Here is a 20,739-nt window from a genome sequence, read left to right on the forward strand (position 1 = left end):
CATGGCTCTGCCCCTCGAGTCTTCCACAGCTCTGCCCCTTGAGTCTTCCATGGCTCTGCCCCTTGAGTCTTCCACGGCTCTGCCCCTTGAGCCTTCCATGGCTCTGCCCCTGGAATCCTCAGCTTCCCTGGCCTCTGAGCTCTCTGAGTCCCCTAGTGCCTTGACCTCAGAGTCCCCTAGTACCTTGACCTCAGAGTCCCCTAGTGCCTTGACCTCAGAGTCCCCTAGTGCCTTGAACTCAGAGTTCCCTAATGCCTTGACCTCAGTGTCCCCTAGTGCCTTGACATCAGAGTCCCCTAGTGCCTTGTCCTCAGAGTCCCCTAGTGCCTTGACCTCAGAGTTCCCTAGTGCCTTGACCTCAGAGTCCCCAGCTGATTTGAACTCTAAGCTCTCTGAATCCCCAGCAGCTCTGACCTCTGAGCCTTCCAAGGCTCCACTCTTGGAGCCTTCCGAGGCTCTGCCAGCTCCTTCTGAGACTTCTCCAGTGGCTCCGTCTACTCATTCTGAGACTTCTCCTCCTGCGGCTCTGCCTGCTTCTCTAGTGGCACCACTTGCTCCTCCTCCAGTGACTCCGCCCACTCCATCTGAGACTCAAATTCCTGATCCTCCAGCGGCTCCGCCCACTGAGTTTAAATTCCCTGCTCCACCTCCGGCTCCACCCCCTGAGTCTCAATTCCCTGCTCCTCCTGCGGCTCCGCCCGCTCCAACTCCGACTCTACCCCCTGAGACTAAAATTCCTGATCCTCCAGCGGCTCTGCCCACTCCACCTCCGGCTCTGCCCCTGAGACTCAAATTCCTGATCCTCCAGCGGTTCTGTCCACTCCACCTCCAGCTCCATCTGCTGAGCCTCCATCCCTAGTAGCTCTTCCCTCGTCCCTACCTTGAGTGGCTGCGTCCCCTGGGCCTCCGCCTCCTGCAGCTCCGCATCCTGATCCTCTGCCAGTTCTGTCCTTGTCTCCTTACCCTCTGCCAGTTCCGTCCTGGTCTCCTGACCCTCTGCCAGTTCCGTCCTGGTCTCCTGACCCTCCGCCAGTTCCGTCCTGGTCTCCTGACCCTCCGCCAGTTCTGTCCTGGTCTCCTGACCCTCCAATAGTTCCGTCCTGGTCTCCTGACCCTCCGCCAGTTCCATCCTGGTCTCCTGACCCTCCACCAGTTCTGTCCTGGTCTCCTGACCCTCCACCAGTTCTGTCCTGGTCTCCTGACCCTCTGCCAGTATGATTATTTTGTTTTGGATTCATGTTTTGGATATCAGCACTGTAATAAATCTTCACTTGGATTCTCACACATCTTGGTCTTGTCCTGTCTCCAGTCAAGCCTGCCAGAATGTTACAACTCTATTTCTAAACCAAGACTGAACATGTATTATACATCAACTTCCAGTAATGCATATTTAGCCAGCAGCCATATCACCCTGCAGATCTTGCCTGGTTGTCCACTATAGATAAGCAGGGTTGAGCCTGGCCAGTACCTGGATGGAAGACCTCCTGGGGAAAACTAAGGTTGCTGCTGGAAGAGGTATTAGGGAGGCCAGCAGGGGGTGCTCACCCTGTGGTCTGTGTGGGTCCTAATGGCCCAGTATAGTGACGGGGACACTATACTGTAAAAAGGCACTGTCTTTCGGATGAGACGTTAAACCGAGGTCCTGACTCTCTCTCTGGTCATTAAAAATCCCAGGGTACTTCTCGTAAAGAGTAGGGGTGTAACCCAAATTTCCCCCATAGGCCCCCATAGGCCCTTCTCAATCATGGCCTCCTAATAATCCCCATCCATTAATTGGCTGTATCACTCTACTCTCTCCTCTCCACCAATAGCTGGTGTGTGGTGAGCGTACTGGTGCACTATGGCTGTGGTCACATCATCCAGGTGGATGCTGCACACTGGTGGTGGTTGAGGAGAGTCCCACTATACTATATAAAGCACTTTGAGTGCATAGAAAAGTGCTATATAAATGTAAGGAATTATTATTATTATTATTATTATCCACATTTTTCTGTGTGTGTGTTTAAAAAATACATCTGCGATGCAGAAGGAATCAGCATGTAAAAAAATAAATACATTTGTGTAACTTAGTAATTATATGTATTTAAGACTGACACTTACAAAAGTGCCTAGTATCAAATATATTTTCTAGCTCATATTGCATAATCTATTGACCAGGACAACCAACCAGTCCATCCAAAAGTTATGTCTAAATGGTAATCATTAGGGTTGTCATAGAATATTGATATATTGATTATTGATCAGCACGTTATTTTATCGCTATATTTTTGAGACATCGTTGTATTAACATTAGCCTAATTTGCATGCTATCCAATTAACTCAGCTGGGCTTCTGTTTAACAGTCTGGTGTAATCGTTTTGGGAGACAACAAGATGGGTGATATAACATTTACTGAAGCCATTCGAGGGTACGAAAGGCACAGGTCTCACACACAGGACGTGTCGATGCGGCGCAGCAGACTGCAGTCCAAAGTTATGAAGGTTTTGTACTTTTTCAAGAATGAACAAAGTGACGTTGATGAGTTTACAAGTTATGAAACTGGTGTAACTGTGCAAAGTGAATGATAAGAAATGGCATAATGTATTGTGCAATTTCTAAGTATATGGCATTGAATAGGTATTTCATTCAAGCTGTCAAACCACAAAAAGGCATACTTGTAACTGAAAATACATTGTGTAGGCTATATGAAAGATACATTATATCTATACAATATATCATCCAGTGATGGCTAGAGTAAATTATATTTGTCCTTTAATAATGATTTGGGTTGAATTTAATGGGAAACTATGCAAGTTGAGCTCCATAGTGCTGCAGAAGTTCGAGCAGCCTCAGGAGCTCTCAGCGGCAGCTGCGGTGTGCGTACCATCATAGAAAAATATTTTTCAAAATTTTAGAATGCGCCGCTAGACGCGTCTGGTTTTTGACCCCCTTTAATTTACTGTGCCGCTCACACTTTACCAAAGTTGTGTTGAAAAATATGTTTGAAAAGACAAAGACTACTGTGCAACGAGCAGACCTATTTATATCTGGAAAAATGCAGATATACTGTATATCGATAATCATCGGGAAAATCTTCCGATTATTGATGTGTGAAAAAGGCATCGATCACAAGCCTAGTAATCATAAATAGTGATAGACCCATAAATTATCCAGGAAGATTTAAAAGGAAAATATTGGACCATTTTTAGATTATCAGCATCTGTCAATAATGTAATTGTTTTATTCTGATTAATTCTCTATTACATCTCTATTAGATCATTTCCATGCATGTTTTCAATTTGTTTAATATGGTTATGATTTATCATGCAGGTCAGGTCAGTGTGCTACTGTACATACTGTATCCAAAGATAAAAAGGAACAGACATGGCAGTCCAACAGTACATACACACACACACACACACACACACACACACACACACACACACACACATACATAAACACAAATACTGCTTTGATCAGACCTATACTGCATATTGCAGCGTAACAGTTCCAATCACTTTACCTCTGCTTTTCGAGAAAACATTCACATAAATATGCACACGGACATAAAGAGGATGAAAGGTGGATGCAACAGTGGATGTCAAATAATAATACATTAATAAAACAGTTATTAAACAAAACAAACTTACGATGGCTTGTATGTTCAATAGAAACCTTTTTATCTGTTAGAAAAAAGGCAAAACAAAGAAAAATAAATAAGATGAATGAACATGGAAATGGATAAACAAAATTCTGAGTGTAGATCAGAGATGACTGCGAACGAAAGTGGAACAAATAATCAATGCTTATTACAAAACATCAAAGCATAAACACTGAAATGATAGGTTTACAGTGGGCAGAGCAAAATTAAATGTCTTAACAGTGTTCTTGGGAACGGCAGACAGTAGAGAAACTATTTGTGAGGGTATATGAATGTATGAATGTGTGTGTGTGTGTGTGTGTGTGTGAGTGCTGCATTATTAATGCCGGAATCTGGGTTGTGCTCCAACTTTCAGCCTAGACAGATCGCTCAAAAACTTTCAGTTTGCACTGTGTTCTGTGTGCTCTGCGTGTGTGTGAGAGAGATATTAAATGCTGTCAGCTGCGTTCTTCCTAAATCAGCCCTGGGATGAGCACCCAGTGTCAAGATGAATCTTGCTCACCCTCGCATGGCTGATGTGCTTGAGTTTTTCTCCACTTGCTCATGTTAAGTACATTTAGTATGGCTGCCGAAACCTCTGCATTTACTCTCCTGTCCATCTATGCTAAGTGCCATATGCTAACTAATTTCCCTTTGTGAGGATGTGAGAACCAGCTTTTTTTATGTTGCTCACACAGTCAGTGTTTGGGATTGACAACCGTATTTACCGTATTTATAACAGATGTGAGTCTCGAATTGTCCCGTTTATACAACAGCTTACAAGAGCAGCTTGAATACTGCATAAAGTAACTTTATACTCTAAAATAGGACTGACAACCGTATGTTGCAGACTATTGTTTTATTACTATTAATTGGTGTATTGCCCTTCTGTGCGTTGAAAGTCATGCGACTCACTGCGGGCACACAGTCCCTCTGTGCAGTTCTTGCTCTCCATCATACTACCGCTGCAGTGGCGTCCTCCGTTACGTGGCGGGGGCGCCTGACACTCACGGCTGCGCCAGTGTGTGCACTCTGTCCCACAAGCTGACCACTTGGCCCACTCCGTCCAACCTCCGTCCACTGATAGAAAACATAGAACAGAGTTAGCGATTCGAAGTGAAGGAGGCATGCTCAACATGGTTCACTTCAGAGTGTCTGTTGTGGAACACTGCACATATCTTGTTGCCATGTCCATTTGGTGTTAACATGAGTGTTTGGATTAATGTGATTCATGAATCACCTTGTGGATCTTGTCTGAATCTGTTAGTGGCTGTTGGTTAGTGATTGCATGAATCAGTGGTATTATTGTTAATGAAAACTAAAAAGAAAACTAAATTATTACATGATTGGAAAAACTGAAACTAAACTAAAATACATTTTCATGACACCAAAAGTAACTAAAATAAAATGATCAAATTAATTAAAATTTTAGATCTTGATACACTGAATATTATAACATTTGCAAAACCTTTACAACTCCCCTTCATAACACATGTAAAGGCTTCTAGATAGCAATAACGCTAGACTGCCCTGAGAATTTTAACAAAGGTAAACACATTTAAATATAAGTATTCACTTTGGCAGCCTTAAAATTCTTAAAAGTAAGATAAAAATATACTAGGAATAACACACTAAAACTAACTAAAACTAACAGTCATAGGGCTCTATTATCGTGAGGGCGCTATCATGCCAGCGCAATGTGCAAGTGGATGGTGATCGGACCTTTCAAGCTCCAAAAATCACATAAAGGCAGCATAAAATACATACGATTCCAGTGGTTTAATATATGTCTTCTGAAGCGATGCAATCACTTTGGGTGACAAAAAAGATTAATATTTAAGGTCTTTTTTTACGCTTTCAGAATGTGAAAGAATGTGAAAGTGGAGATTTATAGTAAAAAAGGACTTATTTATCTGTTTCTCACCCACACCTGTTATATTGCTTCTGAAGACATAGATTTAACCACTGGAGTCATTTGGATTACTTTTGTGCAGATTTTATGTGATTTTTAGAGCTTAAAAGGTCTGGTCACCATTCACTTGCATTGTATGGACCTACAGAGCTGAAATATTCTTCTAAAAATCTTTGTTTGTGTTCTGCAGAAGAAAGAAAGTCATACACATCTGGGATGGAATAAGGGTGAGTAAATAATGAGAGAATTTTTATTTTTGGGTGAACTATCCCTTTAACTCAGTTCCTGCATTTGCAGTTTGGGGATTCCACCAGCAGGTGGTAATAAAGTTCATGTCCAAACTCAGAAAATACAGTGGAACATCAAATTATGTTCCCTGACAATTACAGCTAATACTAGAGATGGTGTTGTGTGTCAGTAGTTTAATATGATTAATTTAACTTACATTCTCTATAATTTAACGATGCCTACAGTACATCCGACATGACTGACATTCAACAAGTACACAGTTAATGCGCAAAAACCGTAAGATCAAATATTCACTATTTCTATTCGACTAATGCATTGCATACAGCTTATTAACACCAGAATTCTTATGAATGGGTTGTCTTCATTTATACTGACATTGCTTGAAAGGGAATGGAATATTTAATAGAACGCAGATGGCTCAATAACCAGAGAAGAACATCCGAATTAAACTGCACTTGACCAAATCCATTTACGCTTTTAAAATAGGGCCCATAGAGTGACTAACAAAAACTAAAGTAAAGGAAAAAAAATTGAAAGACTATTTAAAACTATAATAACCCTAGTATGAGTGTGCTTCAGTGGAAGTAGGCAAGTTATGTTGTCTTATGTTATGTTATGTTAAAAAGTTGTAACAGGTGTCAGTCTTCACCTGGACAGAGTGTGGTGCAGGTGACTCTCTGGAATGGGGGGCCCTCACAGAACACTCCTCCATTGAGCGGTGCTGGATTGGTGCAACTGCGCGTCCGTCGCTGCCAGCCTCGCCCACACTGAGCATTACACTCTGACCACTCTGTCCAGGATGACCAGCCACCACTCACTGAGAAAGGAGGAGCCAGACACATGTAATCATTCATTCTGGATCCACTCAGACTTGAGCTGGACATGCAGTTTTCTCTGAGATGATTGGAGCATTTTAGCAACAGTAATTGGACTTTGAAAGAAACAACCAGCAATGGAGAAGGAAACCTCACTGAGCCATACAACAGCACAAGTCATATCATTAGTCAACCCAAGTCTTAGCCCCAAGGCATCAAATACATCAAATTTAATAAGCCGTTTCTGTATCTCAAAAAGTACAATGATATGTTGGTATATCATTTTCAAATTCAACAGAAAATGTATTAGTTTGCAATAACACGAAATCACAGATCAATGCATATTTAATATATAATACACCTTCGGAAATCTAGGACAACTGGAATTACAAGTGAAGACAGTTTAGTTAGTACAATTATCAGGATATTGTGATACATTTATTTCATGATGATCCACTTCACATTGAAAGCAATGGAGTTAATGGCCATGGCATTATATAGATGCTATTAAGCATCTTTGCAGCCTACATACTGTAGTGACACCAGGGCTCTTGCCTGATTGGCAGTATTTGATGCCTTGAGACTGACAGCTTGTTGCATTTGTATAGTACACATGATGCACAAGATGTTACATATTATATAGTGCATACTGATAAACACTTTTGAGTTGTGAACTTCTCCTTCACACATTCGTTCAGTTATTCAGATTCCTGCGACCAGTCTGATTGGTCTAGTGATTACCATAGACGATGAGTGTTGCAGTGCTGCTGCGTCGCTTAGCGACCACATTGCGAGCCACACAGGTGTAGTTAGCCATATCAGAGAGTCGAGCCTGCTTGATGATTAGGTCATGGTCGATGGTAATTAGAAAGTTAGAATCCAGAGCCGGGTCAATGAGCTCTTCATTCTTCAGCCAGTCCACCTGTCGCAATATGGGAAATCTGTCCATTTAGTGTGTATGAAAGAATGATGTGTTCCTGGATTAAAACTGCACTTAAAGTGTGCATTACCATTTGAATGGAAAATTAAAGAGTGCTAGACCTGCTCTGAATACAGCAGAGGTGTTTTTGAATGAAATTGGATGGTGTTCAATTTCCTATGTTGTTAAATGTTTTATCAAAACATAGTAGTTGAAAGTAACATTGCCCCCAGGTTTCACAGTAAATAACAAGAAACTGTTTTTATTTTTTTGTCTGTGTGCTAAAAAAAAAAAAAAAAAAAAAAAACCTTAAGAAAAATCCAGTTGGAGACTTTGACAATAATAGAAAGGTGTAGAGGAAGGAGGGATGGCACCTCAGCGGGTGGGATGCCCTCTGGTGGACGACACTGTAGCAACACTTCCTGCTCCAGACGCACCTCCCTGCCGAGTGGCTCCTGCTCAAAATTCTTCCTTAGATCTGAAATGATATATATTACGTTTTTTCCATTCTTTTTAATTGTAATGTTTGAGGCAAATTTAGCTAAATTCTGTGGAAGGCTTTTAAACACTATGAAATATATTAAATGGACCTGAGAGTACTTCACTGTTATTGGTAGCTGAATACATTATGAAATTAACCAAAATATTAATAAACAAACATGCAAGGGGTGGAGAATGCATAGAACTTTTATAAATAATAGATGTTGCAATGCAACAGATTCTGTCTGGACCTGCTCATACGTATGTGTTATGGATTAAATGCTGCAAAAAAAAAAAAAAAAAAAAAAAAAACAACTTTTCTTTGTATTATTGTCTTGTTTACAAAAACAAACAAACAAACAAACAAACAAAAAAACACAACAAAACAATTTTATGAGTTTTATACTTAAATCATGAAAAAGAAAAAATGCCAAAGGGGTGAGAAAAATAAACAATTCAAAGGGAAAGCAAAAAGTATTTTCCTTACATCATTGGTGAATACTTTTTCTTTTTTAAAGCATTAACCTCAATAAATTTTGTCAGACGAATATGAAAAAAAAAAAAAAAAGACGATATCTTATGTCATTTTACTTCTCAGGACATATTTAAGGATGTATCTTTAATGAAAAACAAGACAAAAATACTGATTAGGATTTTTTTTTTTTTTTTTTTTTGCATTGAATACGAGTAGACAACAACCAAAGTGTTTTAGAGCCAAAATAGGTTTACTTTCTTCTAAATGTGGAGTGTGTGCCTAAGAAGGTATTTCACACCGACAGATCACAACCTGATGAACACAAACTCACAGGCAATGCGGACATACGCCCGCCGGCTCTTTGTGGTGCCTGCTGAGCTCCAGGCAACACACTGGCACCAATAATCCTCCAGCCCAAACAACTCCTCTACCTGTGTCCGGGAAACAGAGATATCTACTTCTCTCATGACCAGGCCTGAAACAGATCAAAAGAAAGAGACAGAAACAGAGAGAGACATGGGGAGGGGATATAAGATGAAACGCTACAGACAAAAATCTGAATTCATCCATCTGAATAATTTATACAGAATATATGAATGTAACGAGGAGGAGGGCGGGCTAATCAGCCGGGAGGGGGGTAAAGATGAGCTGGAGGAGCCAGTTCGAGAGAGAGAGAGCCACATGCTGCCACTGTGTGTGTTTGTGTTTGTGTTTAAGTTGATTTGAGTTCATTTATGTTATTAAAACAGCCGGTTCCCGCCTCCTCCTTGCCTACCTTACCCCGTTACAATGAATCAACATATTTACATTTTTAGCTTCCCTTCGCAGATCTTTTGGCCATAGCTGTGTACACAGCTGTTCAAGTATAACAAAGTATATGCAGTGGCCTCAAAAAGTATTTAGACCCATAAGTCACACTTAAAAATGAATAGAAGTCATTGCATTAGATAACTAAATAGCACACCAAATTGAATCTGCAAACAAATGACATAAGACATTTTCACTGAACTAGTTTCACTTTTCTTGTCATTTTTGCAGTTCCTTACAATCAACTACTCCCAAAGTGATTTTTAGTGGTTAAAGTCTGTGCCCCTTAATAGGTGATCTAGCAGAGTAACCACAGGTGCCGTTCAACACATTAACTCTTGACATGTTCCACAAAGTTTCACAACATGAAAGTGTCCAAATACTTTTATCTAAATTTTGATCAATAAGTATATCATCTTTTACTATGAAATGTAACAAACTTCTTATATTGAAATGCTATTTTGAAAAGTGTACTTGTGCTATCACTCTTAAAAGGGATAGTTCACTGAAAAATAAAAATGCTCTCATCACTTACTCACCCACACGCCATCCCAGATGTATATTACTTTCTTTCTTCTGCAGAACACAAACAAAGATTTGTAAAAATAATATTTCAGCTCTGTAGGTCCGTACAATGCAAGTGAATAGTGACTAGACCTTTTAAGCTCCAAAAATGACATAAAGGCAGAATAAAAGTAATCCATAAGACTCCATTGGTTAAATCTGTCTTCCGAAGCGATATAATATGTGTGGGTGAGAAACAGATCAATATTTAAGTCCTTTTTTACTAGAAATCTCCACTTTCACTTTCACATTCTGAAAGTGAAAGTGGAGACTTATAGTCAAAAAAAAAGGATTGAAACATTGATCTGTTTCTCACTCTAAGTGATTGCATCACTTCAGAAGACATATATTAAACCCCAGGAGTTGCATGGATTACTTTTATGCTGCCTTTATGTGATTTTTGGTGCTTCAAAGGTCTGGCCACCATACACTTGCATTTAACGGATCTACAGAGCTGAGATATTTGTCTAAAAATCTTTGTTTGTGTTCAGCAGAAGAAAGAAAGTCATACACATCTGAGATGGCATGAAAGTTAGTAAATAATAAAATAATTTTCATTTTTGGGTGAACTATCCCTTTAAAATAAATGCCACTTGATGCATATACAAAGAAATTCATACATTTTTGAGTGTAGCTTAAATGTCTGAATACTTTTTGAGACCAGTATACTGTATGTGTGTAACTTGCAGAAAATATCAGTTTAGACTAGAATGAATTTCCAAGCTGGTCCAGGCTGGTTTATGTTGGTTAGTGAACCGGTATAGCCAACAACTGGTCTTTCTCATGAAAATGCTTAACCAAAATAGTCTTAGTGGTTAAATTGGTTATGGCCTGGTAGGGACACCAGCATCAAATACACAACATTTTAAATGGTGGTGACCATCCATGCTGGTCTTTTCAGCAGAGTAGTGATACCTGTTAGCAGGCTTTACCTGTGATGGGGTCCAGACTCTCCTTGGTGACATGGTCATTCTGGTTCACCCATTCTCCATTGCATTTGAAGTATATCTGCGTAGCAGGAGCAGCTTTGCAGGAGAGTTTGACAGGCCTGTTTTTCACAATGAAGGCATCCTCTGGCTCGCTCTGGAACTCCGGCAATGGTTCGGCTGGGGCAGATGGAAATGAATCCGGGAGAACCTCGCTGTAATCACTGCCATCTAAACACACAGAAAGAAAGTGGTAAGAACATGTACAGTTTACTGTATGTGAGTGTGTATACACAAGAGTATCTGAGTGTATCTGACACTGCAAATGAGCTTGGCCTTGGGGATAGTGGCAAGACTGTCTGAGTGTTTGCTAGTAGTGTGTGTAAGAGTAAGCCATGGTCTCTGACATTTCAAGTGTGCCCCAGTGATAGAGTGTTTGCTTCTCTCATGCTCAGCAAAGCATCCCTGGGGAGTCCAAACAGACCCAAGATGAAGGCGGGGGAGAATGACCTTCCATTGAAATGCCCAGTGATCAAACATTATCCCCTGACATTTTCCCAATGACAGATTCCTCGCAGCACCTCAGCACAGAGCTTATCCAAGGGCCTGTGAGGTTAATGGCTCCACACCCAGGCCCTGTCGGTTCTGACACAACAATGCTGTTAACCTTTCTGCATTAAAAGCTAACAGCTACACAGGCTATTGAGTACCAAGTGAAAATTAGGTCTGAAGATGCTGATGTCGGGGGGAAAAATGAGAAAGTTGTTTGTTTGCATTTTCATTGATTTGCAGCACACGGTTTTTAGAGCTGACAAATTCTTTAAAGACCCAGTGAAATCAAAATGAAAGTTTTGCTTATTTAAAACCCATATCTATTAGCTTTAAGGTCATCTATATGCTAGTGTAATTCTAAACATTGACAACATTTTCAGAAGATGTAAGTCTTTAAAATCTCCAGTCTCTCTCTTCCGGCTTTCTAGAACAAGAACACACCCTCCCCCTCCAACTGTTCAGGGTGTGTTTCCCAAAAGCATCGTTAGCCAACTATGGTCGCAAGTTCCACCGTTACCAACAGAGTTCGATTATTTGGTGTTTCCCAAAACCATAGTTCCAGTTTGGAAGTTTGGAACTACAGCTCTGGAGTTACAGCTAACCTGTGGTTAGAAGCATAGTTCCTTGTTAGTTTGCAGTGTGGACATCATTTGATTTCACTGAGGCTTTTACAATATATATTTTATTCCATATATATCTTTCATTCTATCAAGACTTTGGCCACGTATATGTGCACTTAAGAAAACTGCTTATTCAGGGGTTTTGCAGAAAGCCTGTTCTGAAATGTCACGTAGACGCAGATGCAGAGAAAGTGCTTTAACACTCCATAAAAAGTAAAGTTCTTACATGTTTTTGATGTTATGTGTTACATGTTACATGTGCTCAAGTGTAACGGGGGAACCCTGAGGTCTGATGTAGCCTAAAGGGAAACCCCACTATTGCAGTGCTGTCACATTACATAGTGCACTCCGCTTTCGTGTCTTCAGCAGCTTTCGTGCACTAAACAGCTTTCTAGAGTACTTGTAAATAAGCTATTATGATTTAATATCCACATAAGTTATTACTCCATCCCCTGCGTAACGTCATTAACGACAGCTCTATATTGTTGAACCAATGTGGTTCAAATGATGAATGTGCGATTTAATTACTATGGTTTCAGTAAACAGCCATCACTAGCTAGTTAATTTAATCATACTATGGTGGTTAAGCAGTGAGTTACGTAGTTGTACGGGAAAGTCACCCTCAGCATGTCTGGCTGTGTTCTAACTGGCTCTGATCATGCCTTCGCAGGGCATTTCGAAGGGAGCACAATCAATGCTGTAAGGTCATTCTAAACAGAATTTTTAAAAAGAATCGCTTGACAAATGAGTTCAGAATGACCGTTATCATCTTTCTGCCATCTGATGCTCTCACAGTGGAGGGTAATGTCTCTGAAGGGAATACTGCATAGTAATGTTGCTGGAATTGATTTATATTTTTGGTTTAGCTGGAAGTTTCTTGGGATGTACAGCTCGAGTAAGAGTTCTTTATTCTTTATGCTTAGTGTATTGTAATTCAAAACATGGATATACTGTATTATCTTTTACTTGATTGTTTCTCATTCATCCTCATTGGGCTTGCACAACAGCTCCAGCCTCATCATAAGCAAAGACTGCAATGTAATGTGTGATTTGTGGGCTGGTTAGATCATCGTTCGGTCCTCAAGTCTTTAGAAAAGCTGGCCGGTATTGGGATCGCTTCTCAAAATGGGACGGGCCTTTCAACATGTCCTGCCCCCACTTACTGTTTCAGAAAGAAATACATCAAAACACTAAATCAAACTGCGCTCATCAAGGAACTTCACAGGGACTTTAAGTTCATTAGCAGTGAAATGTTTGTTTTATGACTAACTTTTATTATTAGGTGATGATAATGTATAACAGCTTCTATTTAGATACTAGATATCCTTGAATTTATCCGGTACCAATACATAATTAAATAGTTGCTTTTATGTTCTTGTATTTAATTACTCTGTTGGACTTTTTGCCAAATTGTATTGATAGACACAGTAGTAGAGAGATACAGGAAGGCATGGAGAGAGAGGGGTGGGGGGGTGGGGTCGATGGGATGGTAACATGACCTGGGCAGTATTCAAACCCAGATTTTCCATCAGCACTATGCCTCAATATGTCAAAACATTCAAAATGACCACAACGCCACTGCTCCTGTGATCTATCACTGCTTTTGTTTTCATTTAAAATTCTTCCCTGGCCTGCAAAACGAAAATGACAGGACATTCAATGTCAACCTAAAAATTCACTGCTGAGTTGCTCTCTCATTGACAGGCGTAATCATTAATGACAACAGAGGCAATTAAAAACAAAAATAAGACTGTAAAAAATAACACCTCTCTTTGGCCAAGACAGAGGAAAGTCCAGCCACTAAAACTGCAAAGGCTCTCATGGATGAAAGCTCTGTATGAGTTTAATTATCACACACACGCACTACTGTCATCAGCTGTCATTGAAATGGTGTGACTAAAACATTTCCATTGGCGTAGCCTAGTTTGCTGCAGTGCAGGAAAATAATTTAGTTCTCTGTTATATCAAGTTGTTGCACCAATGAAAAGGGGTCAGAATTCAATAAGTGGTGAAACGAGAATGCAAAGAGAAAGATGGGAAGATAGAAAAGGAGAGTGTGTGAGAGAGTGGGTGGGGAGGAAACATAAATGCTCTGAACGCTGACATGCAGGTCAACTTTCTTCCTGTGTCTCTGTTTGATGGAACACGTGTGTGTGAGAGGTACAGAGGTCTGAACTTGTCTGCAGACTGCAGAGGTGAAAGGGGTGAGGGAAGAGCAAGCTGAAAATTGGATTTGCGATGGTGTTTTTACATAAAAAGAGAGAGGATGCTCGATGGGTCAGTTCACAATAGAAAGGGCAAGAAGTGAAGGAGAAAGGGAGAGTGAGACCAAACAAACTATGCTTGACCAACGATCAGAATACGCTATAGCATCAACACAAATATTTCAAAATCATTACAAATAAATTAAATTAACATTAAATAGTGCTAGTATTACACAATTAATATACAGTGGTACTGAAGAAGTATTTTACACTTATAAACACTTAAAGGCCCCGATATACAGTATTTCAAACGAAGAACGAACAGGTGTGATGTCATTTAGAACGAAATCTGGCCAAAAAGAAAGTTTTTTTGAGTTCGTTTCAGAAGTTCGTAACAGATCGCCGAGGAAAACTTTTAGAAAAACTTCCTACTGGCTGCTAAACACCTTTTTACTGCCATTGGTCCATGTCATCAGTAGGTGTGACCTGAAGCTCCACCTACCTTGAGGCTGACAGCTAATTCTGTTTATGTTGTTCAGTCAGTCAAGATCAGTCAGCATGAACACATCGGCATGCAGAGTTATTAGTGAGCTGGTGAAAATGTAACTATATCTGTACGATCGTTCGCACAGACATTTTTCAAGACCATGTCAATTTTTATTATTTAATTAGTCTACAAAAGGAATCAAATCAATTAAATACTCTTAAGTGCCCATTCACTCATGTGCCATCTGCAGCGAAAGTCATTCACACATCTGCACAAAGTAAGATATGCCTCTTTTATCATCATTCTTTTGTCTGTATTTTGCCCATTAACTCTTTTATACACCCATCTTTGCAACAGTATCAATGTCAACATACATTTAAATAACAGAATGAATTCAAAATGTAAATAAGACAAATTAAACATTATCTACTGCATATATATTACTTTAAATCATAATTTAGTTGTTAAAACAGCTTCTTTTACTAACCTCATGTGAATTCTACTCATAGAAGGAGGCATAAATTAATTGACAACACATTTTAATGTTAAGGTTTTATGTGTAGTCTTGAGCATCCTCATATTTAAATGTACTTATAAACACCTCCCACAGCGGTGTGCCGGGTGTCTGAATGTTCGCAAACAGTATACCATTGCTTGGCTGTTTCGAACTTCTTTTTACCCCTGAACGAAGAACGAAGAAAAACTTCTCCGGAAGTATATCGGGGCCTTGAGTCACACTCAAAAATGTATGAATTCCATTGCATTATATTACACAACATAAAACTAAGCGGCATCTGCATGCTTGAACTTTTCTCAAAGCTGACTTTCCCAATTACTTTCAACTAAATGGTCCCAAGGTAATTTTTAATGGATGTATGAAGTCAGCTTCCCGAAATGTTTTGCTTGTAAAGTGTGTTTATTTGCTATAATACAGTATGCCAATATATTTCTTTAAAAATAAAGGTCACTTGGTTTGATATTTTTTAGTGCAATGACATTGATACAATGTGGCTTACATGTCCAAAAATACATGTGGAGGTCACTGTAGCTTCATAATATTACTTTAATATTATTTATAACATAATACCTTGAGATTTTACTTGACATTGCATGTCAAAATGGGTGTAGCCCCATGTATTGTCATTGTGTACATATACACAACAAAATCAAATTTACCCACACACACCAGATAGGTCAGTGGATGGAATGACACTAGAAGGTCCTGGCTGAAAGTGCCAGTCCAAATTTGTGTCACAATGTGACAGCTACATCCTTTCTCCAAGCCCACAGTGATAAATACATTAAGACACACATCTATCTACCTATCCATCCATCCATCCATCCATCCATCTTTCTATCTATCTCAGTTGCACATTATCTATCTATCTCAGTCACACATTATACTAAGGATGATTTCAAGCAATACCTTGAAGGGTGCTGTTCAAATATAATATAACTCTCCATTTTATACTCCCCATGTGTCTTAAAAACATAATAATGATACTACTTTGTTAAACACAAAGAGATCCAATCGCATGAGCACTTTCACAAATACCCTCTCCTTTTCAAGTCACAAACATGCATTGTGCCAATGACTAACTCGGCATCTCTATCTTTCTCCCTCTCCCCTTCATTGCTTTCTCTCTCTTTGTGTCGCTCCCGCTCATTCTCCTCTCCCTCAGCTGTCAGCTTGTCTTTTTCAGACTTTGACTTCTCTGTCGATAAGCAATTGTAATTCTCTTTTTCCACACTACCTCAACATGGCATCGATTGCTACACAAAATCACCAGTCAAAAGCATTGCCTGTCATTCTCTGTCACACACAGAGCGAGAGAAAAAAATACAAGACATTTTGTCGAAACAAGGAGTGAAGCAGAGTGAGAATGTGTACTATAGATCTTTGTGTGTGCACGTGTATGTGTGTGAAAGCAAAGATCTTTTGGGTGACAATGTGTGTGAAAGTCAGCGTGAAAGATGAAATCAGTAAGATAGAGCTACAGACTGAACATTTTTGGGATTTTGTGGCTGACTGAAATGCTAAATCACTGGCCCTCCTAACCCACTGGGCTGGACAGTAACTTTACACAAAAAAGCTCTCATACTTTGAAGAGCAGACACGAATAACCATCAGACCTTAGGCAGCCCACAATTTAGTTGGAATGGTCTCTAAAAAGAGGAAAGCTCTTAAGAGGCAGGTATGCAGGTATTTATCAAGGTAATAATAGACAAGACACAGCCAGGACTGAAGCCTCCCAGCGCTCAGTCTCTGGGAAGGGTGTAAACATCCACACATATGTGTAAACATCCACACACACCCATGCACAAACACAAAAACATCATATTCATATCCAAACCAAAGCCAGCTGCACTTGGGATATGTGTGGAGCGGTTGCTTTTTAGGTTGCAATAATAAAAAAAAATGCTAGAAGGGACAAAAACACACCTTTACTTAGCTATTTGTTGCTTATGTACTTCTATTGATTTAAAGAATATAAAGCTAATTATAATTACATATCCTATCCCTGCTCCTAAAATAACTTTTGGCATTTTTAGAATAATAATACAATTAAAAAAAGAACTTGCTTTATGAATCGGTTTCCCTAATGAGGACTTCCTTGAAGAGTGGTTTTGTCAGATTTTGCTAACTTTTGGAGACAGTTTTGCCATGACAATAGCTAAGTAAGTACACACCCACACACACACACACACACACACACACACACAAACACACAGCTAACAATAATGTGGACTAAAATCACAAATTTTCCTAGACCGGTCTTGTTTCTTTCACACACAAAAGTAACAAATTATACACAAAAGAATGGCAATACTCACCCCAAAAGCCACAGAGGGTGTCAGACAGTGTAATTTTGCTAGCTCCAGAAAGTCTGCAGTCATGGAAGCAATACTTTATCATTAACTTAAAAAAGCTGTCATTATCGTCCACATAATAAATATATTGACTGCAGCTTTACCCTCAGCTTTGCAGTGCTCTTAATGATGCTTTAGAAACATGTGGGATCTGGACTTTATTAATGCCAAGAGATTCAACATTTCTCAACATTCAGACCTCAAACTGTGACAATGTTTGATAAAATCCTGCCAACAAAGACTGTAAGCACTAGCGTGTCTCAAACCAATCCTATTACCTTCATTATGCTGCCTTTATAAGATGCATTCTTTGCCCAAATTCTAAGACAGTATCACAAGTATCTTTAGCAGAGAAGGCAGTCCCATAAATGCATTGTGACATGCTGAGTGAAAAAAACATAAATTTTAAATATAATTAATTCAATTTTAAAATTACTGTATTGATAAAAACAGCTCAATTACAAAATGACTATTTTACCTGCTACTTTTATTTTTTGTGGGTATTTTTTATTCTTAAGGCACCTTTACAGAGCTGAGTTAAGGCTGCTCTGTGCCTGCTCAAAATTCTGTGTAAAGATGCAATGCCACATAAAAGCTAGACTAAATTATGTCTGCTCTGAAGCTCCTCAGCACCTAGTATCAAAGGCAGTTCTGATGCTGCTTTGGTTCTGTGTAAAACAAAATCAGCATCAAAACTACCTCAAACTTTGTTATGACAGAGCATATATTTTATAATTTAGTTTAATATTTAAAAGTATAACATCACACTTTCATTCATTTCATATTTCTATATTCATTGTTTAATATTTAAAACATTAATCTCATAACACTATTTATGCATTTGTAATCTCTGTGTAAATGCATTTATGCCTGCTCTGAGCAGCACTAAACAGTCTGTGTAAATAAACCTAAATGCCACATCAGATGCAGCATCTCTGGCAACTTTGCAGTATAAAGATGGCTTTAGAGTATCACATTGTTACCTTAGCACCATGCTAATGGCAAATCATTTGTATGATGCACAGAATTGCTGCCTATGTAGAGTATTCCAAATCACTTAAGAGGTTCCATTTCAGCATTTCCCACATGAGCTTGTGGCACACTGTGTCTTTAGCGTCTGCATTAACCACTAGGCACTGGCTATGAGAGATCATACATTGTACATGTTTGTTTGCCAATGTTCAATACTATGTTATACCACCCAGTACAATACCACCAATGCCACTGTCGCTCCTGTATCTCACAGGAAGTACCACAAAAACACATTCAAACACAATTACTACTTTGCTAATTTGCATAGCAAACAGATATTATGACTGAATCATCAAACAACCCTACAATTTACTGGTATATCCTGAACTGCTCTAACCTATTATCACTCATCTTAACTTGCAACTATGTCCTGCTCTTGTTATTGTGTCGATTTACCCACACCTGTGATCGCACATCAGTTGAATTATATATTAATGTACCAATTGCCATGTTGCTTAGCAACCATAATCATCCTTCAGTTAGGCTAATGAACTATATTACATGGCAGAACAAGTGTTTTATGTGATTATTATTAATACATGTCATTATTTATTGAACACTGGTGCCTTTGCTGTTCTCACCATTATATAAAAGAAATGAGCCAATAAACACTGTGCGTTACAGTGATTTTGCAATGGATAAAGGGGTACAGTATCTTTTGTTCTGTATTGTTGATTATTCACTATTGGTGTGTTGCAACAGAGCAGGCTGAGAGAACTTCTCTTTTTCGCTAGTGCACGTCACATGATAGTTCAAATGATTTCTCGACAAGTAATAGCCTGGCTAATACCCTTGTTGATGATGTGGGTGTTTCTGGGAAGGCTGACACACAGCTGACAGCATCTCCACTAACTACTGTATACATAGCAAAAAAGATCTTATAATGCCTTCATCATCACTTACACATAACTCCCTTCAAACACACACACACACACACACACACACACACACACACACACATGTTGGTGCGGCTATCCTTATGAGGACTCTCCATAGACATAATGATTTTTATACTGTACGAACTACAGATTATATCATCTAACCCTACCCCTAAACCTAACCCTCACAAAAAACTTTCTGCATTTTTTAACTTTCAATAAAACATCGTTTAATGTGTTTTTTAAGCGATTTGAATTATGGGGACACTAGAAATGTCCTCATAAACCACATTTATAGCATAATATCCTTGTAATTACTAGTTTGTAACCTAAAAAAATCATCCTCGTAAACCACCTAAACCTGCCCACACACACACACAAACACACACACACATTTATTTTTTTATTTCATCGTAGGGATTTCCATAGACTTCCAGTGTTGGGAGGGTTACTTTTGAAATGTATTCCACTACAGATTACAGAACACATGCTGTAAAATGCAATATGTAACATATTCTGTTTGATTACTCAAGGTCAGTAATGTATTCTAAATACTTTGGATTACTTCTTCAGCACTGGTAGTTTTTTCACTTGTTTTGACTATAAAATCTCTGCCAGTACAGTAAGACAAAATACACATGTTAAAAATACATTCTCTGAAAAACCTAAATATCTTATTTGTTTCTAAAACAAAATAAATCAAATTGATCTTGTTTTAAGGATTTTTTTATATTTTTACAGGAAAACAATACAAAAATTATTATCAAGAATACGATTTTTGCCCTAATATCAAAGGTCTTACTAGAAAAAAAATTAATTATGATCTAACATGAATTTTCTTGATAAAAAAATATGATCTTGCCTGGTAACGTGTGCATGTAAAATGGCTAGAAATAGCATTTTAGCTTAGCGTAAAGCTGACAATTTACACAAGGTTTATTTCTATCTCTATTCTCTGTCTGCTCGTATGAATGTAACACATCATAAGAAAGTGTTTCACCACTGTTCAAATGCACTTTGGATCGCATCATTTAAATGTATAAATTTTTTCCATCTGAAAGGACTAAATATTAAATGAAACAAATGACAATAAAATGCAAAGTAATCTCTTCAGTAATCAAAATACTTTTTGAATGTAACTGTATTCTAATTACCAATTATTTAAACTGTAAATTGTAAATTGTAGTGGAATACAGTTACTTATATTTTATATTTTAAATATGTAATCCCGTTACATGTATTCTGTTACTCCCCAACCCTGTAGACTTCTATGGATTTTATATGGATCTAACGATAATTTCTGTCCTCTAACCCTAACCCTACCTCTAA

General features: G+C 38.8%; 1 protein-coding gene across 1 annotated transcript in view; it reads right to left on the bottom strand.

Moving 5' to 3' along the window:
- Positions 1-20,739, bottom strand: part of unc5b (unc-5 netrin receptor B) — a 98,691-nt gene that overhangs the window by 17,055 nt on the left and 60,897 nt on the right. Inside the window, exons 2-8 of the mRNA XM_051647547.1 lie at positions 10,773-10,997; positions 8,801-8,944; positions 7,889-7,992; positions 7,337-7,517; positions 6,430-6,597; positions 4,535-4,699; positions 3,630-3,662 (exon numbers count right to left, since the gene is read on the bottom strand). Of these exons, the coding sequence (XP_051503507.1) occupies positions 3,630-3,662; positions 4,535-4,699; positions 6,430-6,597; positions 7,337-7,517; positions 7,889-7,992; positions 8,801-8,944; positions 10,773-10,997 (1,020 nt within the window). The remainder of the gene's footprint in view (positions 1-3,629; positions 3,663-4,534; positions 4,700-6,429; positions 6,598-7,336; positions 7,518-7,888; positions 7,993-8,800; positions 8,945-10,772; positions 10,998-20,739) is intronic.

This window comes from Myxocyprinus asiaticus, chromosome 21 (genome assembly GCF_019703515.2).
Source record: "Myxocyprinus asiaticus isolate MX2 ecotype Aquarium Trade chromosome 21, UBuf_Myxa_2, whole genome shotgun sequence".
NCBI classification, from domain to species: domain Eukaryota; kingdom Metazoa; phylum Chordata; class Actinopteri; order Cypriniformes; family Catostomidae; genus Myxocyprinus; species Myxocyprinus asiaticus.